The sequence below is a fragment of the Gouania willdenowi genome, chromosome 19, assembly GCF_900634775.1.
Source record: "Gouania willdenowi chromosome 19, fGouWil2.1, whole genome shotgun sequence".
NCBI lineage: Eukaryota > Metazoa > Chordata > Actinopteri > Blenniiformes > Gobiesocidae > Gouania > Gouania willdenowi.
The window spans coordinates 10,806,319-10,830,105 of record NC_041062.1 but is presented as its reverse complement, the minus strand read 5'-3'; the positions used below and the strand labels follow the sequence as shown (position 1 = coordinate 10,830,105).

The 23,787-nt window shown below is 37.0% G+C and overlaps 3 protein-coding genes across 6 annotated transcripts; 1 reads left to right on the top strand and 2 right to left on the bottom strand.

The window, feature by feature from the left end:
- Positions 1-22: 22 nt before the first annotated feature.
- Positions 23-12,745, bottom strand: tom1l2b (target of myb1 like 2 membrane trafficking protein b). Of its 3 annotated transcripts, XM_028476445.1 has the most exons (16): positions 12,619-12,745; positions 12,158-12,242; positions 11,309-11,387; positions 10,968-11,117; positions 9,465-9,599; positions 9,211-9,357; positions 8,755-8,871; positions 8,327-8,460; positions 8,195-8,246; positions 7,496-7,504; positions 6,669-6,837; positions 6,432-6,558; positions 6,260-6,341; positions 4,610-4,669; positions 4,111-4,147; positions 23-2,686 (listed from the first exon to the last, which is right to left on the bottom strand). In XM_028476445.1, the coding sequence occupies exons 1-16, from the start codon at positions 12,668-12,670 to the stop codon at positions 2,538-2,540; spliced, it is 1,584 nt and encodes a 527-aa protein (XP_028332246.1). In that variant the 5' UTR covers positions 12,671-12,745; the 3' UTR covers positions 23-2,537. The 3 variants fall into 3 exon arrangements, with proteins under 3 accessions (XP_028332246.1, XP_028332248.1, XP_028332247.1); XM_028476447.1 differs by lacking the exon at positions 4,610-4,669; XM_028476446.1 differs by lacking the exon at positions 7,496-7,504.
- Positions 12,746-13,626: 881 nt separating this feature from the next.
- Positions 13,627-17,258, bottom strand: atpaf2 (ATP synthase mitochondrial F1 complex assembly factor 2). 2 transcript variants are annotated; one of them, XM_028476749.1, is made up of 8 exons: positions 16,876-17,258; positions 16,749-16,793; positions 16,367-16,572; positions 16,119-16,216; positions 15,308-15,388; positions 15,104-15,216; positions 14,915-15,030; positions 13,627-14,177 (listed from the first exon to the last, which is right to left on the bottom strand). In XM_028476749.1, exons 1-8 carry the CDS (start codon positions 16,970-16,972, stop codon positions 14,040-14,042), a joined length of 894 nt encoding a protein of 297 aa, XP_028332550.1. In that variant the 5' UTR covers positions 16,973-17,258; the 3' UTR covers positions 13,627-14,039. The 2 variants fall into 2 exon arrangements, with proteins under 2 accessions (XP_028332550.1, XP_028332551.1); XM_028476750.1 differs by having other exon boundaries at positions 16,424-16,572; positions 16,876-17,248.
- Positions 17,259-17,654: 396 nt separating this feature from the next.
- On the top strand, positions 17,655-22,399 carry gid4 (GID complex subunit 4 homolog). The gene is made up of 6 exons (XM_028476751.1): positions 17,655-18,030; positions 18,427-18,486; positions 19,459-19,566; positions 19,655-19,756; positions 19,850-19,980; positions 21,398-22,399. Exons 1-6 carry the CDS (start codon positions 17,839-17,841, stop codon positions 21,459-21,461), a joined length of 657 nt encoding a protein of 218 aa, XP_028332552.1. The 5' UTR covers positions 17,655-17,838; the 3' UTR covers positions 21,462-22,399.
- The last annotated feature ends 1,388 nt before the right edge of the window (positions 22,400-23,787 follow it).

Genomic DNA, 23,787 nt, shown 5'->3' with positions numbered 1-23,787 from the left:
ATAAAAACCCCCAACTCAGATCACACGCTGCTCATGTTTTATTAATTAATGTTTTAGTTCATGCATAAATCAAACAACACAAAGAGAAACGAGGCAACTTAGGAAAGTTAGCGGTCACACAGCAATGCCTCCCTAATGTACGTCTTTCCATGTTATCCAGCCACATACGGAGAAGAGGATCGTTCCTCTCTGGAGAAGCTCAGAGATTACTTTATGTAAAGTATGAAAGACCAATGAGAAAGGACACACTGGAAAAAAACATTGGATTTGATTCAGTAAGAAAGTTAGAACGAACACTATTGCTCGTTAAAAAAAAAAAATACAGTGAATCAGCATTAAAGTAATTTCCCTTTTATTATGAGCCTCATCAAGATTAGACGTGCAACCTTTTTATGTTCTGCTTTATTGGTACGGCTTGTTTTCTTAAGCTCATGGACAACCTTCATATTATTATTATTATTATTATAAAACCGAAAGCTTCCAGTTTGTTCCCTTTTGGGATTTTAACTTAAGATTTTTCTAAATATTTCCTTAGTCTTGGTTAACCCTGAAGTAGTTTAAGAAATGTTTCTATTTTAACATAGAAACAGAGTGTATAGTTGTTTTTTTAATCCCTTTATTATTGGATGACATTTTCCTGCAGGATGTACTTTAGTTTGGTCACGTATTAATTTAGCCAGTATAAATTGTAAATAAGTCCCTTTCTGCCTTTTCCTATGGTTTTGTCAGGGAAGTCTCATCCAAGAACTGAAGTCTAGACCTCTCGCACACAGAGGAAAAAAAAAATAATAATCAAAGCAATAAATCAGAGAGGTGTGAAAGTATGAAGAACTTGAACATAAAAGCATTCCTGAAACTGTCGCTGCAGAACTTGAAAGACAGAGACACTAAAGTGCAATGCTTTGCAAAACAGTAATACAACCACGTTTGTTGACACTTTCTGCCTTGTGTTGTTTATGATTGGCCGTCGCAACAAGATTCAAGAAGTACGGACACGTTCAACCAGCAACAAATCAAAATACATCACGATAACAGACAGCGTACGATAGCCAGCAGCAGAGTATAAAAACAAAAACAACACAACTCTTTTCTCTTTTTTTGCAGAACAAAATCTCCTTTACAGATACTGATTTCCAGGGGAAAAAAAATAAAATTAAAATAGTGTTGAACAATGACAATATATTTCCATAGCTCTGCTAATTTCCAGTAAACACTGAAAAGGTACAACCGATGTCAAAATGCATGCTTGTTTAAACGCTTGTTCTGATTGTTTATCATGTATTTATTACAAAAGGAGGACAATGTCTCATTTCTCCAAGAAATCGGCTTTTTGAGGTGGCAAGGTAAAGGATTAAGGTCGAAAAGCACAAAAAACGCGGCACGGTCTGGGTTTTGTAGTGTGATAATTCCTATTACATCCCTGAATAAGAAAAAATAAATGACACATTTCATATTTTAAAGAATCTCCCTTTCAAAACATAAAGACATCATCATTTTTGGTCCCCTCGACTTGAACAGAAAACAACACACAGCTTCACACAGTTCTCATTAACAGCACAGGTCTCTTTAGCTTCTAGCATTATTACCTTCTTCAGACCGAGATTAGCACTACTAATCCATGACAACTCATAAAATATGTGAGTTCAGCCCTAGACAAACCCAAAAATGCAAATGTAATCAAATAAACAGCTATAGCAGCTTGGAGCTAATAAATCTCAGCAGAATAATCCCAATAAATCTGAAAGCAACTGCAGAAAAATCACAGAGCAACTGCACAAGTTGATCAAAACGCTCTCACAAAACGGAAAAGACTAAAGTCCTTTTTTTTTTTCCTATTGGTGCCTTTTTTTTTTTTTTAAATGTTTCTTTTACTGTAAATTCTTACATTAATAACATTCCCTTTTAGCTACATCCCCTTCATCAATACTAGAAGAGCATTATCCCCTTTCATAAAAGTCTACATTAAATTACCATCTCTTTCATATACATACAGTATGTAGCATATATACACACACAAACAACAAATATACTTGACATTTCCAATTTACAGATTTACAATTCACCTCAAACCGACAGGCAGACGAATTGATACAAACAACTAATCATGATCCATGACGGTTTGATTAGTGCTTCCTCTTGGGATAAGGTTTCTGCGCAAATGTTCTGATTGGTTTCCCAGAAACGATCCACTAATGGAGCTAATAGAAGGTAGAGAACATGGTTTCTTCCAATGACGGAGACTTTCGATGCTTCAGGATTAGCTGGAGGATATGATTTCTCCAAACAAAAAAAGGGAAGTTAAATAAAGCACGCTACCATATCCTGCCTGATACTGTTTAAGAGCTTTGAAACGTCATCAAAATATGCTATTTATAAGGTTGTTCTCTTTTCTAAAGTAAAGCTAGTTTGACTGTCTGTAGTGTATCTGGATAATGCAGTGACTCGTCAGAATGGAGGTGAGGATGTTTCTGTGTCAGGGCAGTGAGTCCTGGGGTGATGCTGATCAGCTGCTTAGAAATCAGAGTGTGGGGGGGGAGCTACATGGCAAACAATCCGTCCTCCGGTCTGTCAGACTTCTTGCGGGATGGAGTTCCCTGCCCTGCAGCTGGGTTTCCACTTGGTGGCGACGGAAGGCTGGGAACCATTTCAGCAGCTTTTGCTCTCTCCTCCAGGAACTTATCAAACTCTAATAAAACATAAATGAAAATAAAAAGCAGCAACATTTGAACTTGAGAGTATATTAGTGTTCATATATAATGATTAAATATCAAAATCCTCATCAAGAATAACATTAGGGCTGTCACTTTAGCGCGTTATTTGATTACAGAAAAAAAAACAACACTCCAAACAGCGAGGAACCGTTCTCACGTCAAGAGTTCCTGGTATACCCATAAAACTGACGCACAGACTACAATACAAGACGTGAGACTGCTGTGCTTTCATTGGCATTCATTTTGGCTTATACTGTAAGAACACCAGAGGGAAAACAAAAGCCCAGTTGTGTGCTTTTGCTAAACGTGTAGCAGCTAGCATGGACAGCTAGCGTGGACACTCGGACAGTGCTAATTGCAACGTGCTGTGAACACGCTGCGTCTGCAATCCACGCTGGACAAAATGATTTAGATCCAAAATCAATAAGTCCATGAGTGACAAATGAACAAACTCACTGGATAAAAATCATTATCTGAAGGAGTTCGGTGATCAATAACTGTATTGTTCAGAAAAGTGTTCTTACTGTTTTTGATGTGCTAACGTATGACAATTCATATGGTGATGTTTTCATATATTTGTATTTTCTATTATTTGGAGATTGACAAAAGTACATACTGTATTTAGGGCTGCTCGATTATAGAAAAAATAATGATCACAATTATTTTAGTCATAATTATTTGTCAACTAAAAAGTTGTTTTTTTGTACAAAAAAAACCCCATAAAATATATTCTTTAAACATTATAAAATCCTTCAAACACTAAAATCAAGTATGTTCACTTTAGTACAAAACTAAACACTTGTTGCACGTGATGTGTCTTTGCTCTTGGTCTTCATCATCAAGCCCAAAGTGTTCCCATAGAAGAGAATTTAACTTGCCACTTGTTTACAAAGCGTTTTTGCTGAGTTTTTCCTGCCATGTTTCAAGACCACTAGCAACAACTGTCCTCGTGTTCGCCTGCAGGCTAGCTTTGGCTTTGAGAGGGGCGGGACGGAGGGGAGGAGCTTGCATGTGTGTGGATTAAACAACTCAAAGTTAGCATTAATAACATGCGTGTGTGCCAAGCTTTATTATTTGTAGATGTCTGAAATTGTGGATTTCTTTTATTTAGCGAATAAAACATATTTAAAAAAAATATATATATATGTATACATTTTATATATTGTTTTTTTCTCGATTATGTTATTTTTGTAATCATTAGGTGTAATAATCAAATTTAGATTAATTGAGCGGCCCTACAGCAGCATCCCCCCTGATGTTCAATAATTAAACGCTCAGTTTTTTTAATCTCGTGACAGCACTAAATAAAATATCACAGTATATCTCTGTATTAATACGTTTCTCATCACACTGGATGATGTTCAACCACACCTAGGAATTATTAAAGAAGGTTATTTACCTTCACTTGTGACACCTTCCTCTCCTTCATCTCCTATCTGCAAAAAAAAAAAAAAAGGAGAAATAACAAATGTGTCACAATTACAATTTTTTTTAACCAAATGTCCTGAACTCAGACACACTGCACACAAACAGAAACCAAATGCCCAGAAGTGAATCTGTGTGTGCGCCCCAAAAATACTAAATCAATCAACACATCCAACTGATTCCATTTGCTACTCCCACAACTTTCCCACATGTGTGCAAAATAAACAGTAATAATTAGTGGTTTATTGTCTTTTAACTGTGGTTTGAAAACATAATTATAGTCTAATAATTTAGACACATTTATGAACAAAGCTGTGCATTGAAGAACAAATTCTGCAGCAGTCACTCAGATCCCCAAATGATTATCAACTCTATTAAACTAAGGAATGAAATATGAATATTGTGAATTAAGATGACTATGTTAGTAGGAAAGGAAAGGAAAGCAAGCAAAAATGAAAACACAATGGGCTCACCACATCAGTACACAGCCACTGCTCTATGTCATCCATGACAGAGGGCTGGCCTCCGACACCCTAGGGGGCAGCACCAAGACCACCACAGACGAAAAAAAAGAACGAAAAAAACCCCAACCCAAAGCAAACACACAAAAAAAATGGTTTAAAAGAAAATTGAAATACAACAAAATCAAATGTCTTTCAAAACTTCAAAATAGCTGAACATTGAAAACTTGTTACACACGCTGGCATGGCAACAAGAAAAACCAAAGAGGAAAAACACAAATCGATTCACAGAAGACATGCAGGATATGCTGAGAATGCAGTGTAATGTGACTAGAGCAGTGTTTTTCAACCTTGGGGTAGTGACTCCATGTGGGGTCACCTGAAATTGAAATGGGTCCCCTGAAATGTCTTGTAAGTGATTAAAAAATACTGATAAAAATTATATAATTAAATTATTATTTTTCAAATAACACCAAATACAGAATCTCAAATAACTGTATTCTATACTTTTAGTTTATCAAATATAAATCTAGTACAAATAAATTGTAAATAAATAAATTAAAAGTACAAAAATATCTGAGGTGGCTTCTTTGTATTTGTAACAGTATAACAAGGACGATCAAAAACTAGTTCCAGAGAAAAAATGTCTCTGGCGTTCCTGATGTAAAAAATGGGTCATGACCATAGACTGACTGGCTGCAGTATAGGTCATAAACCCCGCCTCCTCAATCATAACAGATGGGATGTTGGTCAAACTGTAAAGTTAAAATACTCCTCACATAATTTTTTTCCAAATCTAAACTCTGCTGTGATCATTAGTTATTATCAGCCTACATTGTGTTCAAGTGCTCATTTGAAGTGAAGTTGTGTAGTTGTGAAGTTTGTTTCTAAATAAGTTATTTGAAGTTGAAAAACAAGATTTGACGTTATATATGACGATAATTGACAGTCGCGGATCTTGCGTATCTCTCTTTGTGAATAGCATAAGCAGTTACGTCGAGAAGGAAAGTCGGGACGCCATTAAACTTTTCCATTCAGTTTTTTTCGTCTTTTTTGAGCTACTAGTACCAGTACTAACCTATATAATCTGATCATCTGAACAAGACGTTGGTAGAATTTCCAGTGGGAAAGATACTTAAGTTTGTGGCGTAGCAGGTCTGCGTAACTCATCAGCGCAGTACGCTAAATGGGGGCGTGTTACCAGGGCTCCCTACTGCGCAGACTGGCTCTAAATGACGTCACATTTTGGCTTCCAGAATGTTAAGTGGGAACAGCTACAGTACACGCCCACAGGTCACGACACAGAAAAGGTTGGGAAACAACGGACTAGAGCGAAAATGCATCAAACAAAACACTAGAACAAAAAACAAAACAAACAAATGCTTACTCCTTAAATACATTTCCACACATCATTCAAAGCAACAGACGGTGAAGGCCTTCAGTCCTGAAGAAGACTTAACGCCAAGTTTGCAATCAACTGGCAACTCAAGCTTGTGGTTTTTTATAAAGTGACTAGATATAAATAGCTGGGGTTAATAAATATTAAAGCTAAAAAGAATCAGCAGGAAAACTAAACTAACAAATCAGGTTAAAATATAATGTGAACCTCATTCCTCGTAGAACGGAGTTCACATTTGATGAGATATGCTCAGTGTTACTCACCCCTCCTGCTGCTGCTGTTGGCTGAGAGACATTGAGTGTAGGAGGAAGGCTGGCAGGGGGTCGGCTGGTATCTGCTGGAGCACTGAGACACAACAAAGAAACACAACAGGAGTGTCATCAGTGAGAAAACAGCAGAATAAAGTTGGTTATGGAGTCTGTTGAGTATCCTTACATCTTGTGTGGCTCAACTATAGCTCCAGTCCTGCTCTGACTGAACACATCAAAGTCATCCTGGACAGGTGGAGGCTTAGAGCTGGACAGAGAGCTGAGGGTGGAGCTCACACTATCTGCACCCACGTCTAGAGAAGGTCAAAGCATTAGTCAACCTTCAAGTTCAGACACAAACAATCACAGTTTTTCACACAACAGCAAATGTTAAAAGTTGAACAATCAACGAGTTTATCCAGACCTAGACCAGCCAGGCGGGACGCCAAAGAGGCCGGGGAGGATGGTTGTCCCAATGAGGATGTGATGGTGGCGGGCAAGCTAGTCGGAGCTGCACTGTGCATGTTACTGACAACCGCTGGAGATCCTGGGCCGAGGTCTATGAGGTTGTCCTCTGTAGCCTCGCTGAGGACCTAAACAAAGCAGAATAACGGAGAACATATGGATTCAATTTAGTTGGAAAGTCATTTCTGCTTCCTTGCTGCTGGAAAACAAAGATTTCCTTTGAGACAAGCAGATAGCGTGGGGTCTGCACAGTTTCTACTGTCTGCACAGCATTTGTAGGGGAAAATAAAGGGAATTTCACCTAAAAATCAACAACCCAAAAAACATAACTGGGACTCGAAATGATCAGAAAAGCATTTCAAATGTTTGAGAATGAAGCAAAAACAGATAATTCTTAAAAAACTGCTTCTTAAAGGGTTCTAAAGAAGTCTTTACATTGGATCACTACTAGTCAATAACTTGTATTGTATGTTAAGCTGCAATGGAATAGTAAATAGTCAATAAACCCCTTAAGAAAGCAGTTTTTCATGTGTAGAATAAGTCTTTGGGCTTTTTTAGAAAGTAACTGACCAAAAAGAGCATTTTGCAGACCTCAAATCACAAGCCAGTTTAAGACCATGCAGACCCAGAATCCAATGTCAACAGCTGCTGAGGCTGCACAGTCCTAACATGCCATGTGGGTCGTACAACAGTAGAGGGAGCCAATACTTATTACCGATGCATTTGAGGGGGAAAATAAAGAAAGCGCTGGTCAGCTAAGAAGGCTAACAATATTTATGTACTTGCCTGTTTCAGCTAGCCACAGAAACAGAAGGATAAAAAAAGGAAAGAAAGAGAAAGTACACAAAAACATGCTGGTGTGAGGACAAAGCAATGGCAGAAAAATCCAGAAAACACATCATGCCTGAAAAAGTGGAAAACAATGGACTGATGACTAGCGGTACATTTTCTTGCCCAATCACGATGACAATAAAATTTACAGAACTGATGAGAAAGATCCAGAATATAAGTTAGAGACCAACTTATCAAACATTTGTTTGTTAGATTTCTGTTGAAACATTGCATGGCAGTAATTAGTTTCAGAAGTCCTTGCAAAAATGTGCAACAAGTATTTTTCACAACTAAAAGCTTTGCCATTCTTGTCTGTACTGTACCTGTACTGTCTATGTCTTGCCTTATTGGACATCTTAACAAACAAACAGGACAAGTATGATGCACCAAATTGGAAAGTAAATCCTTTTACCTAATAATAAAAATAAATCTTTGGTTTTACGACGCATGTGTGATATTAAGCTGGCTGAACATTACATACAGCACAAAACTAGAGCAAAATCTGGCTTGAAATGTTACAAGCAAGGTCTACAGGCACAGAAATGTAAAAACACTAAAAAAAAAAAATAGCAAAACATGAGGGAAAAACAAAACAAAAAATAAGACTGTGAATCAGAAGAACAAGTACAAGTGCGAGTATACAGGTTGACTCACCCCATTGTTAATGGTGTGGCCTGAGGCTCTCCCTGACCTGAACCTTTCATACCTGAAAAAAAAAACAAGGCAAAAATTTAAAGAAATTTAATGGTACAAATTTCACAAATAAGCAATTGTTCATTGTTCAACCTTTCATAGCGGAGGAAAATATTGTTGAGGTCGTCGTTGACATGCAGCAGCTCTTCAGTCACCGCCTCGTTAGAAACACACGAGATGAGTTCCACTATCCTCTGCTGCATCGCTCGACAAGTCCTGTTTAGCTCCTGAGCAACAAAGACACACACGTTACGTTTTTAATAAGATCTGAAGAAGGATTGTCAAACATAATGAAATAGTAATAATTACTGAAAACACATTATGTGCACCTATTCAATAAAAATAAGTGTTATTTCTCATTTGTGCAAAACACAACCTGAACCTAGAACTGATTAAAATGAATTTGATGCCGACTCAACCAGAAGTATTGTACAGTTTGAACATGGGACACCCACCCATTGAATTTATTGTTATTCATTTTTCACCAAATCAAACAAATTTATGACAGTTATTTTACTTGCCTGCAGTAACTCATAGTCTGACACGTCCTCTTGTCCAGGCACCATCTCAGTCAACATCTCTGACATCACTTTAGTGTTTCCACGGACAATGTCCAACTCGCTGCGCAGTCGGCAAATCTGAATGACATAAAGCAAAGTTTGAATAGGGAATTAAGGGAAATTATTCCGTGATGTGTTTAAGATAAAGTATTGACACAAATCACAGGAAACATCATTAATAAAAGAGGTGCACAAGCTCATCAACAATCAAAAATTAAGTACCTAAGATCACTTTAACCACATTACTATTACTGTGTAGTAGTGTTCAGGAAATATTAGCAACTGATGTCTTACAACAGGCAGGAGGATAAAGGTGCGTTTGACCTTTCCAGAGAATGTTGATGAGCACAAGCTTTTATTTTTTACAAAACAAGTCTTAGTTAACAGTTGCATATGTTGCAGATTGTAGATCTCTACCTGTTCAGTAGTGGGATTGATGGACCCAGGGGCCTGAAGGTTGGGAGCCTGAGGGGCAGTGTAGGCTGTTGGGACTGAGTGTGTTGGTGGTTGAGCATTAGGGCTGTATTTATGTAGGGTAGAGTCACCCTCAGGAGCAGAAGCTGCCTAAAAACAATTGAACAAGAGAAAGCATTTCAATCATTCGTTCGGGTATTACATTTGGTTTCATAACAGTGGCTTTGACTGCACTGCTTAAGCCTATTATACATTACCCGCTGCGGTGTGTGTATAGGTGATATGGTGTCCAGCTCCGACATAGGGAACTCAATGCCTTTCCTCTTTAGCTCCTCATAGATTTGAACGACACCTGTGAGGTCGGGACTGCTCCTGAATGCATCCGCCCAAGCCTGGAAAAGGCAGAGCAGAAAAAGAAAGGGTGTAAGGGGAGAAAAAAAGAGGATTTTTAGAAAATGGAGTAAATAAAGAGAGCGCTGATACAGCAAACAAAGCATGTTAAGTGAAAAAAGTAACAGGAGCCTGCTGTCTTGTGATTCATTTGCCAGTCAAACCACAAAGCTCCTGGCATTCCTCTCAGACAGCTGGAGGCCAGTACAAGAGTTAAAAAACAAGACCAGTGAACCAAGTGTAAACTGTCTCAGAGCAACAGTTGAAACATCAAGACAAGAAGAGGCCGCTGGGCTTTGTGTCTGTGGGAACAGTTTTTAACTTTTGACAGCTTGGCCCAAATAAAAGTACAAGAACACATCACCCCTGGATGATAACACAGGTGGTTTAGCACAACTGCACTCAAAGCTGAGAATTATGCATCTGGTTCAAAGAAATGTCAAAATAACTTCAGTACGAGGGATAAGCTAAACCACAGAGTTTGTCCAGGTGAGCCTAACGCCAATCAACAGTTTCTAATGTTCTAATGCTGCAATCACACCGAATGCATCTTCTGCGGCACCAGATGCATCTGCCGCACAAAATGCTCCGCAGGATCAAAAAATTTCCCCATTTACGTGATATGCACGTCTGTAGTGAAGCCCCGCCCACCAGCGACACATCCAACTGTGTGAGTTTCACTGCCTGCTGAAGCGAGGAGCTGCGCTCCTTTTTCTCCTCTCATAAACATAAACCACCAGTGAAAAAATCCGGTGTGATTAGCGGCTAATGCTATCCTAGCTCAGTGCCGACTTTCAAAGATGAAAACTACAGAGAGAACTTTTACCTGCTACTAAACAGTCGCAGGAGTTCAATATTTTCAACTCTTGTGAATGTGCGAATATGACAAAAATCGGGAGCGTGCTCGCACAGCCAACACTCTTGACATGCGGATCGGACCGCACAGGAAAGACTTTGCATCTGGGACGCATCTATTCATTGACTTTTTATGTAATCTGATCACATGAACATTTTGTGATGCATTCGGTGTGAACGCAGTATAACACTTGATAGAGAGGAAACGATTGGACTCTTCTTCACCCATGCCCCGCCCTTTTCAGTCCACACACACTGACACATGGTGCCCCAGGTGGAAATAGGAGCAGCAAATATAACCCCCATAGCAGCTGGTTACCCGAGCTGCTGCAGGTAACCAGAGACACTCCTCACTGAAGTCCTGGAGAGGCTTTGTTTTTACCCGTGGGTCTACCTGAGACACACACTCATACCTATCTACACACACACAAGCACATCAGAACCTTTCATGAAAACAGTCTAACAGGATGGACGGCAAAAGCAGACAGAACAGCCAGTGTTGATTTTTATCTTACCTGAATTAGGGCGAGCACTTTGTCTTGCACAATAGTAGGTGGGTTGTTTTTAGGAGAGATGATTTTCACAAGCACTCCATCGATAAAATCCCTGCTCGTCACCAAAGCATGGAATCGATGGCCACAGTTCTTCACACACGTCTCCAGAACCTGACAGATAATAGAGTAAAATAGCCCAGTGAATGGAAAATCCTGTGACAAGCACCTCAATTAGTTCTTAATCTGACATCTTACAGTATATGTATCATTTAACATGTCATGCATGTAAAAAAATATGCTTTTTATGTTTTTGTATTATGAATCATTTTAATCTGCAACTCAACCAGCTGTCTTTGACGCACCGTTAAAGCCAGCATTACTTCCCGATAGTTTCTGTTGCCATTAAGTCTCTTCTTCACAGCTCGAATGGCGTCTTTTGGCCTGTGCACACATGGACAAATAAATAAATAAAGCAAACAGACAACTAAATAAAAGCACACACTAAGCTGAACATTGTTGCAGCATATTTGCTCGTTTCAATCTAATAAGCATAGCACACAGAACAAAAACAAACACAAATGACTGTGAAAAGATCAGAAATTATAGTCTTACAAACAAAGAGGCAGACTGTAAAGATGTAGCCTAAAAACAAATGACGTTCTTTCTATTTTCTCAAACTTTATATTGACTTGTGTGACTGATCTACTTTCTTAATGCAATCATTAACAGTCATTCCTTGCTTCCTTCAGATCAGTGTTACAGCAGAGGGTGTGTTGCGCCCTTCGCATTCCTCACGAACCAAATGAACTTGCATGAATCACACTTCTATTTACAAAATGTCGATTACGACAAGTCTTTTCTGGACTAGTTAAATTATAACCCACTTATCAAACAAGACTTTGGCTTCACATGGCAGATATGAACAGACATACAAGCCTAACAGTGATAAGCAAACAATCCACTGATTAATAAATGTTAAATATTACAGCTAGTCAACTGTTAAGGATGTCCTAATAATTTTAGATACAGTGTATGCACATTTATTTTTAGATTCTCTCCATTAATGTGGTATTGAGATGGAAACTAAGCAGGGGGATTTAGTTTAATATGAATTACAGGCATAGCAGTCCAGTATGTAAATATAGCTAAGAGAGCTCAAATAAACCAATATACGCACACCAAATAAACAAGAGGTAAAAATAGTCACTTACCCATCTTCTGTTTCATTGATGAGATCACATATTTCCATGTTAAGGGCCCAGTCTTCACTCTGTAAAGAGCCATCGGTGGCTCTCTCTGTAAGGCGTAGGCAGAACATGTAAAAGGTAGTCTTAGCAGTGCAATGACAATGACTGGAAGCTAGCTCAGTTAGCTATCTCCAATGTCTGCCAACCATTAAAGAAAACACATTATAGTATTCGTAAAAGCTTTAATTATTATATTTAAGAGTGCGAATGACACAAAACAGTATTTTTTCTATTCGTGTGCTAATCCCAATGTGTTCTAGGTGACAGTAAACGTAACTAGTTAGCTAAGCGGCTAACGGTGGCTAACAGCTGTAGACTACTCACTCAGCGCCCTTTAAAGCAGCGAAAGACTGTCACACAAATCCAGTCACAGAAAAACAAACATCCACCTGTCCGAGCAATAACTCAGAGGTTCAGTTACCTACCGATACAATGTCCAACAGGGGTAGTGTAAGGATTTCCCAAAAGGAACTCCATCTTGCTTAACAACAAACAAGTCAGTCCATGGATTTATGATGATAGCGACGATCGAAGAGGCGGGTCCCCTTAGCCCCGCCCATAGTGAAATACTATTGGTCAGAATTAACTAACATTTTCTCTGATTGGTCAGTCCTAACATCGGTCAATAGGGTTTGGACATCCAAGCTTGTGGCACTATTTATTTTAAAAAAAAATTTAACCTTGGACACAAAACAAACAAAAAAAAAAGTTATATTTATGAAATCAATGTATTGAGGTGGCTTTTTTTCTTTTGTTGGTCGGTGGGTGTATTAAGACAGAGAAATATGCAGTTTTCCGCAAAATTCAATGGTTAAGGTAACCTCAATGTTTCAAAACAACCACAGATTGCTCTATTAAAATAAATATAAATAAAAATAAAAGCAACCAAAAACAGCAGTGAAGGTTCTCTCATTTTCTGGTGCTGATTTAATAGCCATTATTATCCAAGGCACAGCGTATCAAAGAAATGTAGCAGTACAAAAAATATTTTAATAGAAGTTTAAAGCTTTTATTAAACTATTAACTAACCTAAATATGGTCATTTTAAATAATCTTCTTATATCCATGTATCCTGTATTGTCATTGATAATGGGGAAGCTTTTTTGACTCAAGTCATTGGACAGGATGTTTGTCTCAACTTACAACCATCAAAACTATGCATGATTATAATCTCATACACCCAGAAACTCTACATTAGAAAAGATACATTTTTTTCATATAAATTGGCCACAGATGTCATTCAAATTTGCAAAAAGCCATAGTTATGACTGAAAGGCCTGTTCAAACACTATTTTTTTGTCTTCTGTTGGATGTTTTTTGGCTAAGATTTTCATTTCTTTTACACATAACCGTCACAATTGCTCTCATTTTAAAACCTTTCATCCCCACAGATACTATTTCAGTAACTGAAATGTAACAAAAATCCCCCAACCAAATGTGAATATTGTATTTATTGCAAGCAAATAGATTCACATTTAATAAACATTTACCAAACAAAACTCAGTACTGACTACATGTGCTGCTGGAGATGGATGCATTTTGCACTGGTCAAAAATAACCAATGCAAAAAATAAAAAAACACCCTAAGAACTAATTTACTGATGTATTGAATGAAAACACTGCGAGAGGAATAGCACTTGGGACGCTGTCACACATTAACAGTCAAAAATGATGGCTAACAAATGTTACAGTGTTGGAATGACTCCCTTACAGTTCCATGTTACAGAAGCTGTCACTGCAAAACAGACGGACAGAGGGTGTTTATACCGAGACACAATTTTTCACACAACAGTGGCAAAATCCTTATATGGAGGGCAAAGTTGTCATTCAATGTTATCAATGTTTCTCAGTCCTGCATCAGTTTGTGTTTCACAGTTGAACTCTCAGATGAAAGCTGAACAAACAGCGCCCCAGCAGCAGTCCGAGCTCTGAGCTCATAAATGTCATAGTCATGAGCCCATTCCACATTTCCCCAGCAGCGAATCTGTAACAGAAATGGGTTTAAGGAACTTAAGAATGTATACTGGACAAATGTCTTATAGCCAAAGTAAAACAGATGAGTCAAACAAAAATGACAAAATCCACCAGAAATGTGTAAAACATTGTTTTAAAATGAAAATGTCAGCCGTGTGGAGGGTGGTTAGAGCTGGGTAATTTTGCCAAAAAAAAAAAACTTTGATTTTTTAAAGAAAATTTTGAGTTTCAATTCTCAATTTTTTTTTTAATGCTCTTAAAAATGACTGCAGACATCAGATATATTGTCAAAAGTGCAATTCTTTAACAAGAGTTAAAATGCATAGAACAATCCCAAAATAAAAAGTAAATGAGGCTCTGTCATTCAACAATTTCAAGCTTTAACCCATTAAGAAATCAGATAACTACATATTTTATAACATTATAATTAAAAAAATTATAAACTCTTCCCTTAGCATCTCAGGTTAGAGTGATTTTTTTTGCCCATCCCTAATGGTTATACAGTAATGGCAAAACTTGCATTTTTTATCAACAGCTACCTCATTATTGTACATTATTACCGTATATATAAATATGAACAATCCCAGTAATCAAACCCGATTTTCATGAAATAACATATATAAGTTGAAATAACTTGTTGCCTATCCATGATTTCTAACATGCAGAATTTCTGATTCAACAAAAGTTTGATCTTTAAAAGTCACTTCAGTGAGCACAAAAAAAAAAAAAAAGATTTCCCTCCTGTACCTGGTATTCTTCCTCCAGTCTAGACAGCAACACTGCCTGCTCCACACCCAAGTGTCTGTCAATCATCCCCAAAGCCAACACAACAGACTTCAGCTGTGTGATCACAAATTCAAGCCCTGCGCGACAAAAGCAACGTGAAACAGTCTGTGACGCTCCGTCTACAAGTTCAAACTGCTTATTCAAGATTACCAGTCAGTGACCAAAAGTTGTAGGATTTCAGATGTTGCCGAAATGTGTCTTTAGTTGCCTCTGGTATCTCTGGACCCAAAATATTAGACGAAGAGCCAATGGTGACATTATATCTGAAAAAGAGAAAGTTAATGGACCAAAACTTATCAACAAACCTTTAGACATTCTTTAATTCTTGTTTACTAATGCTAAGGCTGATGTTACCTGTTTTCAATCCAATGCAGCACTGGGTCCCACTCATTGTTCTGCAGCTCAACCAAACCATAGGGTTCATCTACTCTGTAACTGCAAAAAAGATTATTAAAAATACAAAATGGATGTACAAACATAAAGCACATGCTGCAATCAATTCACCAGAAAGAGTTGAAAATTTAAATCAGAGCTTTATTTAAACATTAGTGTTGGCATTGTCTGTCATTAGCAAGTAGAGATGTCCCTATACAACTTTTTCATTTCCGATATGATACCGATATTGCAGCCTTGCACATCGGCCGATAGTAAAATTGATCTGATATCAGCATGAATCATACATACTCTTATAACTTTTAATAATAATTACGTATTTTGTAGTGTGGAATGTTAGAAAAGGCTTGATCAAGTGATGTCACTCAAACAGATAACAACAGTCAGCAACAGTAGGTATGAGAAAAACTGACCCATTTATTATTAACCAATTGGTTACATACATTTTAACCTTCAACATAATATCTACAGTATTCCACAATTGAATAAAATAAATAAAAAAAATGAATTGGGGGAAAAAATAAATAAAAATTAAAGTACAAATCTGAGAATCCTGAAATTTGAATCCAATATTCGTTTTCAGGCTAATATCAGACCGATATCGATATTTGATCGGGACACCCCTATTAGCAAGCAATAAATACTATATTTGATAAATGCAATACTATTTAAGCATTCGTATTACTGAGCAATGATCTCCAAAATAGAAAACATGAAAAAAGCTATATATGTTGTTTTTGGGATGATTATTGATAAATTAAAGCAGGCGTACCAGACTGTGTCCGTCTCCAGATACTTCAGGGCAGCACTGATCATTTGGTCCTTGTTTCGCTGGGTTGGATTGTCCAAAGCTGTGTTACATAGAGTGGACTGAGGAGACACAAATCAGTACTTATTTAATGCTTTCTGGATACTTACAAGGTACATAAAAGAAACTAAAAATGTAAAAAAAAAAAAAAAATATGACCAAGATTGGGGCAGTAAAGAACTGGACCAGTAAAAAAAAAGAAGGTTGCATGCCTTTGACATGCTGTTGTGGCAAATGTGGTTCAAGCACAGCAGCATCAGATACTCTACCAAGTGCATTGTGTAGAACTTGAGCGTCTCCTTTTGAACATCCCACTCAGTTGCAACAGCGATGGCGAGGGCTTCATTTGGCACTGTGAACAGTTTCCCACCAGGAGTTTTAAGTTTTCTACGGTCAAGATTTATCTCAAACAAACCACCTACAAAAACATATAGAAATACATAAAAAAGAAACAGTGATCAGCATTAACAGACAATAACTAAGTGGTTAGCATTAGAATGGTCTACAGACAAGTCTCTGGTAGGAGAAACCTTTATTAACAATACATCTAAATATTGTTAAATGACTAAATTATAAATATATATCAGCAATTACCTTCACCCTGGGATATGCTGACGTCTTGATAAAATTTCTTCCTTTCTGTTAAATAATAGAACATGATTTGTTGTTATTAGCCAGTGTAGCCTAACATCAGACGTGCACGTGTCCATAAAATGCTTACCCGCAGCAGCTGTAGAATAGAAAAGCTCCTTTTTTGGACACACTTTACAAATCATGTGTCCATACAGACTCTGAAATCTAACAATATTCCTAAACATAATGAAGGTCGACTCCAGTGATAAAGCTAACCCAAACACAAGCGTACAGTAACTGCTTATATCAATGCCTCAGTTATACAAATATTTCATTATGTAAACGATTATTGACTTAATCTTAGATATGAAGCACGGTGTGCTAATTTAAAGTCGATGAGTTTTGCACTCATTTCTCAATATGTTAAAAATAAAACGCATGCCTGACCTTCTTGTTGCGTGCACAGACGTTTCGAGAGAGTTGCGACAACGGAAGTTCGCCATGCTCGGCAGTCACGTGATTCACGTAGACAGAACGTGAAGGAAGTTCAACTGGGTTAGCATATGTGCTAACCCAGCAATGTAGCAGCTACAGTTAGCATATTAATCAACGTTTGAATAAAAATAAACTATAAACGAACTTTATTCGTGGTTTAACGATGTAATGAGACACAACAAGACATCAGGCTCAGTTTAAAAACAATGAATTAACGGAATGACAAGTTTCGGCTGTGTCTTAATACGAAAAGGATCATTTCTGCGTCATTTGGGAAATGTAGTTTTAAACGCACCTTTTTGTTGGACAGCGAATGGAGGAGAAAACTACATCCGGACGTTTCGATTAAAACTTCCGCATACTCAACCAATGATGTTTGAACATCTTCAATTGTTAGTTAAATTGACCAATGAATGGTGCGGATACTGATGGCTTCGGCGTCGCGTATGAGTCCGCTCACTTTGGTCGGAGACTGGTACGCTGGCAGGCTGGGCCGCTGCGGAATCAGGGAGTTTGAACGCCCGTGGGGCTTCTTCAGCCCTCCTCCATCTTTTTGTAGACGGGGTCCATTGTGGTCGCCGACCAAGGTTGTAGCCCAGCCAGCAAAGCGGGAGCCATGCCTGTCCCTGCTAGATACACCAGCGACTGTCTTACCGCGGCCTTTACATCCTCGGCCTCACTTATCCCGCCTCCCCCGATAAACACGCAGCAACCCGGTGTTGTCACGTCGCTGCTATACAGCGGCTCCAAGTTTCGGGGCTACCAGAAAAGCAAGGGGAACTCATACGACGTAGAGGTTGTTTTGCAGGTGGGGTGCCGTGCACTTGTAATGTGTTTACTCCGTGATGTGTCAGTGGGTTTAGTGGATCTGTCAAACGGGCGGTGTGCTCAATGACAGCTGGAAAGAAGCGCAGCCGTGGCGGCCTGTCCCGGTGTAGCTCGTTTAGTTAGCTTAGGGTGTATTCATGCCTGCAAAATAATCATTTATTAGAACATATATCAGTTGTTGGTGTCTTAGAAAATGGGAGTGACATTTCAGGTGTTATTTTATGTGGAAATGACACGATCGTCCCGATATACATTGGATATAAATTTAATATAGATGTGATGACTATTTCTTGTTGTTTTAAAGGTGAAAGAAGATGCATAAGACGTACACAAATATGAATGTCATTAATGCATTATTTATTCATTTATTTTAAAGCATGTAACCATGGAAGATTCCTACTTATGTGGCTACCTGAAGATTAAAGGGCTGACAGAGGTGAGGCCAAATCAACACATGGTTTGTTTTATTGATGAACAACATCAGTAAACATAAACTACACCATAATAAAAATAAAAATAAAAAATGCACAATTGCAAATTCATTGCTACAAAACAGAGCAAACAAATTAGCTTAAGACAAAATTTTAAATAGTTTGTTATATGACCTGAATGTAATATGTAATTTTATTTTTTTTCCAAACACACAAAGAGCCTTTTTTGTTTTGATTTTCCTCTTCTTTTCTTTATTATTATTATTATTATTATTATTATTATTATTATTATTATTATTATTATTATTATTTTTATTATTATTTTCCTATCTATCTTTTTCTGGCTAGCACTCCTAAGGGGACTTTGGACCTGTTTTGTTACATTTTTATTATCTCTCAATATTTGCATGGGCTGTTTTTTTTCTGGCTCCCTCCCACAATAAATAAACATGCTTTTTTTCTTTCTTTAAAAAAATAAAAAATAATAATAAATAAAAAAAATTCAACCTCCAAACTAAAGCTCCTTTAGAAGTGAATGTGTTTGTGTGTCTATGTGCTGTGACTGACTGGCCTCCACACATATGGGCTGAATTTCACTGGGTTGAGCTTCAAAACAAAAATGCAGAGACTATAATATATTATTTTTATTTGGTTACTGGTATTTAATAGTTTTTTCCATCCATCCATCAGATAATTCTTTTTCTTTAAACCGGTCAATCCTGCACTCGTTACTACAGTATCTAACAATATCATATTAAATTCAATTGGATACATTTTGTTTATGAACACATGTCACACTCTAAAGATTTGGAATATTGAAAACAACAAAAAGAACTGCTCTGTGCATTTATACACTTCAGAGAATCAGGAAAGCCGATTGTTTTTGGGTGATTGAAGATCTTTCTTCAACTGATTTGATGAAACTTTGTATTTCTCGTAACAAAATAAAAAGCAAAATGTCTCGTGTCCGTTTATAGGAATATCCAACTCTGACTACATTTTTCGCCGGAGAAATCATCAGTAGGAAACGACCATTTCTCACCAGGAAGTGGGATGCAGATGAAGACGTGGATCGTAAACACTGGGTAAATGTTTTTTTTTTTTTTTTAACATTATTTTAAATCACCTGTGCACTGAAGCATGTTGTTAAACTGAACTAATGCTTCATTTCAGGGCAAGTTCCAGGCTTTCTACCAGTATGCAAAGACGTTTAACTCTGATGAGTTTGATTATGAAGATCTGAAGAACTCTGATTATATTTTCATGAGGTGGAAGGTGGGATACAGTTGGAATTCAGCTTGTTCATAGACATTTTTAACTTTCCCCAGCCTTATATCAATATATTTTTTTTAATGCTGTTTTTCTCAGGAACAGTTTCTAGTCCCCGACCACACGATCAAAGACATCAGCGGCGCTTCCTTCGCTGGGTTCTACTACATCTGCTTCCAGAAGTCCACTGCTACTATTGAGGGTTACTACTACCACAGGAGCTCTGAATGGTAATGCAAGTTATCAATGATGTGATTAGGAGCTGGTTTGCTGCTGTATAGTTGAAAGATCAGGCTTTCATTTAAAACATATATATATACTGTATGTATTTTTTATTTTTTTTTGCTTTGATTGAATTCTTTTAGAGAATTATCTAAAAAGATACCAATCATTTGCAAGTTATTTGCTTTTAATATTTTAATAATTAATTAATTTAAAAAAAAAAAAAATCCTGTTTAAAACAAGGCCAAAGTTTGTTTTTTTAATAATTTTTTTTTTTTAAATTATTGTCACATGCTACAGTGCATTATGTTTTATTGAAAATTTGACCATGTTAATACAATAATTATAAGTACTTTCATTGCATAGAGATGTTTATAGACAGTCTTAATTGTAGAGAACAATAAAAATAAAATAAAGGTACACCAACATAAAAAAAAAAAATAGGAACAATAGCTTCTCTTGCTGCTGTAACATTAGCTTCTTTAGCCTGTGTGAGTATCTTCCAATGGTAGCATTTACTGCAGGGTACTTAAAAATGAGTCAAGTTATCAGACAAACATCACAACGTCCCAAAATCTTTAAAAATATGTATTTGTTCTAATGAATATATGTGATTCTCCTCAATAGCAGAATAGACGGTGTCTGGTTTAACCACTGGGAGGCACTATTGACATTGTTCCAGGTCAGAGCAATACATCCCGTGAGCTGAAATCAATAAATGTAGCTTCACATGTACTATATCTATGTTTCTGTGGGTACAAAGACAATACAGATATTTCAGGTTTTAGAACCATAATCTTCAGTCAAATCTTTTAGTTCTTTCCAAAGTTCAGTGCACCAAAGACTTTCCCAGTGTAGTATGAGCAGCTGGTCCCAGTTAGATAGAACAATTACTTATTATTGTTTCAAACTGGAGCACCTCGGAAAAACATGAGAAAATGTGGGTTTCTTTAGGCCAGATGTGTCAAACTCACTTTAGTTATTGTTGTGCTCTAGTTTGCACTTCCATGTATACATTAATTATAGAATATATGACAACGATAATATTAAAGCAACATTTTTTATTTTTGTGGCCAATTTTGATGTAATTTTGTGGAATAATTTGATTTTGGAAAAATAGCGAGAATTCTTTTTAACAATTTGAGATTGTCGTGATATAAACATCTCTATCTCTCTCTAAGCACTCTAGGGGTACATGTACCCCCATTTGAGAAACACTGCTCTAAAGGGCCAGGTTTGGCCCCCGTACCTTGAGTTTAACATATGCCTTAGGCTAAAAAATATAAGCTGAAGCAGATGAGACTATCAGTCTACTTTTAATATGTCTATATCTAATCTATTTTAGTCTATGCATTTTATTTCTACATCGTCGGCATTTGCAGGTACTTTTTATCTGTAAATGTTTTTTTAATATATTTTTTTTAGGTACCAGTCATTAAACCTCACCCACGTCCCTGAGCACAGTGCCGCCATCTATGAGTTTCGGTGACCAGAGGAGGCATCAAGGATCTTTGTTTAGTTGGACAGAGACTTGAGGCAAAGCAGACGTCTGCAGATGCTGCTGTGGAGAGAAGAACGAGGCTCAGGACGATGAGGGATTTTCTTCTCACGCTGTAGAATGGATGAAAAGCGATAACGCAGGACTAATGAATGTGTGCACACAGTGGACGTGGAGAAGCTCTCCGCCTGGAGCTTGTAAATGTCCAACCAACCAGCAGCAGAAGCCTGGGTGAGGTTCCATTAGTGCTCCTCCCCCTAATCTTCTGTAACGACTGGTTTTTGTTTGGTTGTGTGTTGTGTTTTATTTTTTATTATTTTTTTTGAAACGCTTGGCACAGCATCTGAGACACTTTATGAACTGAGCTGTTTGTTTTGATTTTTGACGCTCAGAATATTGGACGTACGGAACGAGTCAGTCCATCAGCTACACTTTGACAAAGATTCCCTTTGGAATCTGCTCCTAAAATCATGTTTAAACAACACATCTAAAGTGGAGGCAAAGCTTTCTTTGATAAAGTCATCAAAGTTTCCTCTAAAACCCACAATTGATCAACAATTGTCAAAGCTAAACATTTGTTATTTTTATTCTACGATCATTGGATGATGGACACTGAAAAGCACTTTTTTTTGTTTTTAGAAACACAATCTGAGCGACAAACATGAGAATCTTTCACCCTGTGTTTAGAAATCTGCTTGCTATATTATAACGAGACAGGATTGCTGTGAAATCTCTAATGAGTTACATTTGCACAAAGATGGACGACATGTTACGGAAACGCGTTCAGTCGACAACTTTGACACGTTTTCCAGTAAAGACGCTTCAAACGTCGGGACAGGTTTAACTGTGACGAGGTTAAGAAAAAAAAAAGAAAAAAAAGCCAAAACCCGCTCCTTCAAATCATCACACTTTGGTGTTTTTAACCCCCCGCAACATTTCTGCTCCTAACGCTCCATTTTAAATTAACCGCACCCCCCACCTCTCCTTGACTATGCAACACTTTAAGATAGCACTCTCCAAACAGAAGATGGCGACTTTACAAAAGGCTGAACATAACTGTCCTTATAGTTTAAAAAAGAAAGAAAAAAGAACAGATTTATCTTGATGAAAGAAAGTATTTTTTATGAAATTGTCTATAACTCTTCTTCCTGAACATGTCGCCTTCCGTGTGATGGTGCCATCTTTTTAAAGCTTACCAGAGTTGTATTAAAACAGATCTAAAGTGTGTTTGGAAGAAAGTCTGGATTGAGTTGTGTTTGTGTGAGTGTACAGAGTGCATTATGGAATTAAGAAAAAAAGGATGAAAACCTCTTTAGCGTGTCTTCAATGTCTCCATTTCTGTCGTCTGTTTTTTTTTTTTAAAATTCATTTATTTATTTTTAATTAATTAATTTAAAAAATATATATATTTCATTGACTTGGTGGTGCAGCACTGACATACAGGCTGATTTATAGATATATGAATACAGAAGAGTAACATCTTTTTGAAAAAGTTCCATAGAAACACAATGTGTTTAAAATAAATAGATTAATGAACTTATTTTGAGGCTATAGTACAGTGGTTCCCAAGCTTTTTTGGATCGTGACCCAATTTTGATATCACAAATTTAATATAGATTTTTTTTTTTTTTTTTTTTATCATGTTATACATATGTAATAAATACAGAGGAGCTAAGATTAGATGAAGTGCCATTTTATTTCATGTATTTATTTATTTTTTTTTTATACTATATTTACACTTGACAAAAATGAAAGTATAGATATAAATTCCAGGTGACCACACATGGGGTCATGACCTCAAGGTTGAAAAACACTGCTATAGAACAGTGTTTCTCAAATTAGGGTACGTGTACCCCTAGGGGTACGCGCTGGCACTACTTGAGATAGAGAGATTAGGTTTTATAATGTTTGTTTTCAGTTAAAAATAATATTCATACTAAATATTACCAGCAACTTACAATCGACAACAAAAACACAAAATAAGAGAAAAAGGTACTGAATAATAAAAAGAACAGACAAAAACAAAACTAAATGAGAGAAAAAATACACAAGATCACGTCAAAATACACAAAAATAACAGAGAAATGAACAAAATGAGATAAACAACCAAATGACATCAAATACCCACACTGAGAGATAATTTAAATATAATACCAACAACTCACAAAAACACACAAAATCATCTTTTTACTCAGATAAATCTACATATTTCATTACTTCACCTATGAATAAACCAATATTACAATAACAAAGATGTTGTCCATACTGTGTGTATGTCATATACAGTAAGTGGTTCCCAAACTGGGGTACGTGTACT